The sequence below is a fragment of the Neoarius graeffei genome, chromosome 5 (assembly GCF_027579695.1).
Source record: "Neoarius graeffei isolate fNeoGra1 chromosome 5, fNeoGra1.pri, whole genome shotgun sequence".
NCBI classification, from domain to species: Eukaryota; Metazoa; Chordata; class Actinopteri; order Siluriformes; family Ariidae; genus Neoarius; species Neoarius graeffei.
In genome coordinates this window covers 68085351-68093067 of record NC_083573.1, presented here as the reverse complement: position 1 = coordinate 68093067, position 7717 = coordinate 68085351, and the positions used below count along the sequence as shown (strand labels likewise).

At 39.5% G+C, this 7717-nt stretch overlaps 1 protein-coding gene across 1 annotated transcript; it reads right to left on the bottom strand.

Moving 5' to 3' along the window:
- Positions 1-6169: 6169 nt before the first annotated feature.
- On the bottom strand, positions 6170-7003 carry LOC132886111 (transmembrane protein 74). The gene has a single exon (XM_060920670.1). The coding sequence runs from the start codon at positions 7001-7003 to the stop codon at positions 6170-6172; it is 834 nt and encodes a 277-aa protein (XP_060776653.1).
- Positions 7004-7717: the final 714 nt, after the last annotated feature.

Genomic DNA, 7717 nt, shown 5'->3' with positions numbered 1-7717 from the left:
ATTCATGTGCTGTTGATGGAGGTCTCCTGGGTAGCCGGGATAAAAACTATGCAGTTTCCCACGCAGAACATTTATTATGCCGGTCAAGCTTCAGCATAAGGACCTTGAAATACACAACTGTAGCAATCACAATGCATTATAAATAACTCCTGCATTATTTCTACTTTCAATGTGAATGAGGCATGAGGTTAAATCAGGGTATTGTAAACATCTCCTGCTGCATGGATAAGCTCTTCTTACAACTCGATAAACAAAATGTGAAATTGTTTTATTTTACATAACAGTGCAATCTATAATAGTCAAGGTGAAATTACATAATTATACTAAACAAGCCATTATGCAAGACAGGTAAATAATAGAGAAGAAAATTGCAATTAAAATAATAGCTGTTTGTGTAATCTTTTATTATTTATTTTTCACATAGCTATCCATTGTTTGAAAATGTGATTTTCTTGTGTGTTTGTTTCAGTGTTTAGATACAGAGACTGATGATTGGCATGTAGTGACAGTTTGCCATACACTATCAAAGCTGTAATTTCCTAGGCTGAAGGTGCCAGTGTCTGCTCGCAGGGGACCGGTGGAGCCGTCTGCAGTCCTGCACCCATAGAAAAGCCACGCTAAGCTTTTACTATAGAAACTTCAGCAATACCCATAATTAATACCACATTTTTAAGAACTTTGTTTGAAGTTTGATGAGTTACGGCTGTATAATGGTATAATAACATTTACTCTTGATGCTAACTCTAAACTGACGTTTTGATAGTGATAGGAAACTCATCTCGTATAAAGAATTAGAATAAGGTTCTAACTCTTGGTTGAATTTCATTTAATTTCGCACTAAGTACTGTGACTTGTCAGACAAGCAGGGTTAGGTCTAGCGATAGGCTAGAAATGTAATAGATGGGAACTTATGGTTGTTACTGTAGTTCAAATTTTCGCATGGGGTCTGCAACTTGATGAGTATGATCAGGGTGGCTGGGCCCAAGCAGGGTGTTGCTTAGGGCCCCAGAGGTTCAGAAACAGCCCTCAAGGTTCATCTGATAGAGAAGTTTTGGTACTTCTCACATCCTAGACAGTATGCTTGTATTCAGACATTCTTATTGTGCAGCATGTGCAGAAGTACAATTGATAGTTTGAGTGAAATGTTATATTATATATATTTTTGTGCATCAGTTTATGTTTTTGAATATACTTCAGTACTGATACAGTACAACCATGTAATAAAGGGCAGCACAACTCAGTGGATGCCAAAACAGACATTAAAGCTGAACATTCACTGACAGGATGTTATGATACTCAGTAGGGCTGGTGGCATTAACTGTCTATGCCAGTAAAACTGTGGTGTCAAATACACTAATACCAGCATCACACACACACTAGGGTCTGTCTCAGAAACTGGGTACTGTGGGGGTACCCCACTAAATATATTCACAGTCAATAAACTATACGGTTTTGAATGGTGATGTTGGTTTTAATTTGAAATAAAACAATGAAAGAAATAATACAGATAAAACTAAATCTTTGATGTGAATATTCAGAATTTGGCAAAAATTCTGCAAATTTGTGGAAAAATGGTGGCTTGATCTGGGACATGATAAATGATTGACTACATCGCATTCTCTTAAAAAGGTTGTAGTCCACTGAAAAGTCTACAGTTACCACTAATTGTATTTTAAGTTGTAACTTTATACACCTAAGGATTGGTGCGCTCACAGAATAATCATAACCGTAATAAAACATCATGCAAAATATTTGATCACCGTCGTAACTCCATTTTCCGCACACCCAAAACCAATACGATCGTGTGTTTTGATCTAAACGGAAAGCCTCAGGGTCAAGGTCACGACCTCACCAAAAGTAGTAACTTAAAATCACTACGCCATATAAAAATTTAGTTATAAATCGGTGATTTTGTTTTTTAAAACGAAAGCTGAAAGTTAGGTATAGAATATGTTTCTTACAGAACGTGTTACAATGGTAGCTGGTCTTGTATGAATTTCTGAGCTATAAAATGAGTTGTGGTCTATTTTTTACCGTAGCGTGTTATGTGTGTGCGGGGAAGGACACACATTAACAATTTGCATGTGTAGAATGGAATTTTCCACTCCAACAGTTAGAAGTTGATCGTGCTTCCATTTGCGGTCTTTCTGTTACGCGAGTGATCTGTTCGGACGTTATCACTGAAAAGGTGAGTTTTGACAGTTTTATTTTGTTTTAGTCTTGCAGTATAAGGCAATAGAATGTTTCTTTTTCATCTTACTTTCATATTTCGTAGTGTTTGCGTATTTTTGGCCAATATTTTGCAACCATGGTCGATTTAGATCGAACTTTTGATAGAATCTACGGCCAGTCATTTTGCCCCGCCCCGTGCGATAGTGATGTCCCCATGCTCGCGCGCCGCAGCAGAGACCCGCGCGACCTTCAGCCGGTACAGTCGCTGTTCTTTTACCACCGCCGTTATTCTCATCTTTCCAGTGTGTTCTTGATTTTTCCATTGTGCCCTATTGTCCTATTTCGCCATATCAAATACTCAAAATATATCATATTATTCATATTTAAATGAATAATCAATTCAGTCATCATAACTTGGCATTTTTAACCCAAGCAATCAAAAAGAGGAAATTTATTCAATATTTTCACTCATCTGTGAAGGAGGGCCTTTAATTCTTCATGATGGAGTTATTTTATATGTAAATCAATTTTACAAAAGCATTTGAATTGTAATCAAAAAAATTTCCACAGTGGAGGCCAGATAAAGCAAGATGCTATCTTTATTCTTATTAAACATGACAAAAGAACCATTGAGTGTTAGGTAAATGCAAAAAAAAAAAAAAAGTAAAATTAGAAAATTTATTTTTTGACCATAATGTCCCAAATGAGAGACCAGTTTCTGAGACGGACCCACTACCAAATCAGTGTCACTGCTGTGCTGAGAATGGATTACTATTCAAGTAACAGCTTGTCGACAGTGCTCATGTGTTGGTCTGTTTCAACTGAATTACAGGTTGAGAAATTGGGCAACAGATGGGCAACAGTCGGACAGTGTACCTATAGTGACCTATATGGCAGATGTACTGGATGAAAAAGCCATTGAGTATACGGTAGGTATAAGGTATATAATAAAGTGGCAACTTGATTGTAATAGTCTATGTAAATAAATAAAGCATAAATTAACAACAGTAGATTTTATTCATCTTGGATATTAAAGAGCATACAATGTGTTTATTAAAGTTAACAAAACACAAGTAGCATTTACATTCATTTTTCCTTTCAGTGATTGTACGTGATGACAATATTCAGTAAATATGTCATTATAAGCATGCAAGTTGTATTTAAATGGCTTAGTTTTGCAGACATCATGCTATAAATGATATTTCATATGACTCAGTTAGTGAGGAACAACACACTCACAGATAAAGAAAAAAAAAACCTTCACAGTAACCAAACACATTTAGCAGCTGTTTGTTTCCATTAAGGTTATCTTTAGGCTTTAAATGTGTACATTTCTTCATGAACCATATTAGCTAAGAAATACAGCATTTGCATATTGTAAGTTTAGATCAAGGCAAGACACAAGCAGCAAACTTTATGGTCATACATTTCCTGTGTGTGTGTGTGTGTGTGTGTGTGTGATACTTTGTGGAGTGTTCATCTGGATTTAGGGTTCTGGTTTGCTACTTGATTTCCATCCAAACCTAGCCCTTATTTGCACAGATTTTTTAAAATGTATAGTCCCCGATGAAAGGATTAAGGCTGGATATATTTACATTTAACTTCATTATCTAAAGAAGTAAAGCGGTAAAAGCTGAGAAGGATTGTCAGGACAGCAGCAGCAAAGGTGTGATTTGATTCATAGAGAAATGTCAGTTTTTATAGGTAGAGCTCATCTTGAAACATCTAACCAGCAAAACAAAAAGGTTAATAACGTGGTTGCAAAGGGGAAAAATAGAAAAGTGATAAAAATTTCTAGCTTAGAGATGTCTAATTGCAAAATATTTTTACTTTAAGCCAATAAAAATGACTAAAAATTACAGACTATTACAGAACCATAAAATGTGTGACTAATAACACTTTTCCACTGGACACTTGGTATGAGACAGTAGGATAACGAATCCACGATCCTGTAGTTTGCCAAGATTTTCAATGCTACACACTGTGAATATTTGTAGACATATTTATTAATTTTAAGGTTAAACTTTTTCTTATTCTATTGGCAGATAATTTTGCTTCCTTTTAGAAATTAACAAATAAAATAAGCTAAATTGGGGCGGCACGGTGGTGTAGTGATTAGCACTGTCACCTCACAGCAAGAAGGTCCGGGTTCGAGCCCAGTGAGGGCCTTTCTGTGCAGAGTTTGCATGTTCTCCCCGTGTCCGTGTGGGTTTCCTCCAGATACTCTGGTTTCCCCCACAGTCCAAAGACATGCAGGTTAGGTTAACTGGTGACTCTAAATTGAGCGTAGGTGTGAATGTGAGTGTGAATGGTTGTCTGTGTCTATGTGTCAGCCCTGTGATGACCTGGCGACTTGTCCAGGGTGTACCCCGCCTTTCGCCCACAGTCAGTTGGGATAGGCTCCAGCTTGCCTGCAACCCTGTAGAACAGGATAAAGCGGCTAAAGATAATGGATGGATGGATGGATGGATGGATGGATGGATGGATGAGCTAAATTATCTGTCAATAGAATAATTGCTCAAAATGACTATAAATATCTAGAAATAGGTTTCATAATCTAATAAAGAGAAATATTAGTTGAATTTGACGATATTCATGATAGTTTTACTTGCTTAAATATACATTTTGCAGTGTACTGTAACTGCAACGCAAAAAATAACATCAAGTGAAAGTCTTAAATAGTTATATTTATCTAGTATTTCCTATTATAAGATTACAATACACTAATATAAGATTATGAAACCTATTTCTAGACATGTATTATTAATTTCAAGTTTTAAATTCTCTTATTCTATTGGTAGATAATTTTGCTACTTTCTAGAAATCAGTGCTTCAAACTAGCAAAATTATCTGCCAATAGCACTAAACTTGAAATCTATACTACTAAAGGAAGGCTGTCTGTCTCTCTGTCTGTTCACCTATGCAAATCGACACGGTGGGATACACATAGGCCATACTTTGCACATGGATTGGTGACACCCCAGAGGGGCCCAAGACAACATTTTCGATTTTACAAAACATGGGCTTAGTCCTAATCCAACACACCATTCATTTCCCGTAGGCTACATGCTCAGGCTAACACACTGCGCACAGCCTTGGCAGGGAATCCCCTCCCCCAGTCACCTGGGAGTTTAGATTGTACGGGACCTCGCAATCAGCGCTCCTTGGCGGAGGTTTCTGCGAGGGCCAAGTCTACATCTCCTCAGTTACGGGCAATAACTACTACGTCTCCTCTCTCCCATCGGCAATAACTGCTAGTGAGTAATAAAACACTAGAAATAGGTTTAATAATCTTATGTTTGGTTTACTGTAATCATATAATAGGAAATACTAGGTGTATTTTACTAGATACATTTGACTATATTCAAGATATTTTTCACTTGATGTCTTTTTCTGCAGTATAAATGCCCATGATGAATTTGGTTAACCTTCATACAAGGGTACCAAACAGGCACATACCAGTGGAGCTATAAATAATGCAGACTGATGAAAGAGAATTGTCACAGGACATTTGCAGTCATCACACGAGTCAGAAAACTACCAATAATTAAACAAACAAACAAACAAACAAATAAATAAATAAAACCCCACTAGCTACCTAGAATTGCCTTTTACCACACAGTAAGGCACAGCAATTTTCAGTAGTAGTGTAGGATAATGATTTCATCAAGTACAAAAGAAAAGTGTGTAAGCCCTCATCACTGTGTTTATAGAAAAATAGATGTGGTACTGTTGCTACTGTTAATGTTGCATAGGAAATGATGTTGCTACCCCACAACCCTCAGAGAACTGCTTTCAAATAAACTGTTTTGTGAGGAGGAACTGACACGGGTGCTTTAACAAGGTAAGGCTTGTTCTAGATTTTGAGTAGTAGCCATAGGAGTAACGAGGCCTGCTGTATTACAGTGTCCAGTGGAAAAGACTTATCAACAACACACTTTCTGGGCATGTTGTAAAGTCTGATGTCAACACGTGTTTATACACAGAAAACCATTTTTTAGCTTAGATTACCACCAGACTCTTCCTCAACAAAATTGTGTGCTGATGAGTGAGCAGAGCTTGATTTTGTTCTCAAATTAGTCGAGCCGTACAGCTTCGCTGAGTGCTTGGAATATGAGAAGGCCTTTCTCCTGTACATCTCCCCTTTCCACATTGAAATCATCAACAGAGTAGAAAGCACTACCCCACCTAACGTGAGAAGGCAAAGCCCAGCAATAACACACCGATCCAGGTGTGCCCCAAGCCTTGCACTCTCACTTTCAAGTCTCTCCATCTCTCGCGCCGAGACGGTGTCTGGGTTTACTCCTGAGTCACGAGGGACAGAATAAGATATGATCACTAATGTGATTCCTGTCACTAGGAAGGTGACAGCACTGATAAATCCATAATCTACTGGCTTTCCTGAGCTCTCAGATGTCAGGTCGGACATTAAGGAAAATTCGAGGCGGTTCTCGTTTGGGGAGTCAGGACAAGGTGTCCCATCATAGAGGCTTTTCTCGCTTGCGTCTGGAGTAGCCAGTCTGAGATTGACATTTTCATCAACGTAAGTGAAAGAGGTCTCCAGCTCCTCGTCACAACACACCCTGACCTTCTCATGACAAAAGTGCTTGCCTGAAAGTCCTTTGCCGACGGTCATCTTTGGTATTGGATGACAGTGACCCTCAGTGACAACCACTTTCCCATGTGAACTGCTGTCATGTTCCCTGAGGGTCATTTCTTCAGCTGGACCATCTATTCCAAGAACTTGAACAGGTGCGGCCCAATCAGGGACATCCAGTGGATCATCTCGCCCTCTTTCTTTATCTATGTAAAGCAGCTCCACGGAGGCCATTGGATTCTCACTGCCAGATCACTCCATCAAGACAGCCACATTAACACCTATCAACACAAACCAGCAGTGTGGGGTTTTAAAGCCAGTATCTCACTGGGCTGTGACAGCTTGCGACAAATTGCGAACGTCATTCGCGAGAGAGTTTCAAAAGTGTCTGGAAACATTCGTGGAGCTTCCTCGCGCGAGTCGCAAAGTGTCGCTCCTTCGTCTCTGAAATTTTGAACATCTCATCTCTCATCTCATTATCTCTAGCCGCTTTATCCTTCTACAGGGTCGCAGGCAAGCTGGAGCCTATCCCAGCTGACTACGGGCGAAAGGCGGGGTACACCCTGGACAAGTCGCCAGGTCATCACAGGGCTGACACATAGACACAGACAACCATTCACACTCACATTCACACCTATGGTCAATTTAGAGTCACCAGTTAACCTAACCTGCATGTCTTTGGACTGTGGGGGAAACCGGAGCACCCGGAGGAAACCCACGCGGACACGGGGAGAACATGCAAACTCCACACAGAAAGGCCCTCGCCGGCCCCGGGGCTCGAACCCAGGACCTTCTTGCTGTGAGGCGACAGCGCTAACCACTACACCACCGTGCCGCCCAAATTTTGAACATGTTCAAAAAAATTTGTGCGACAAAATTTCTCTCAAAATAGCCGCAAATGCGTCGCAAAGCTGTCGCGAACCCTTCTTAAGTCAGTTTCCGTGAGGC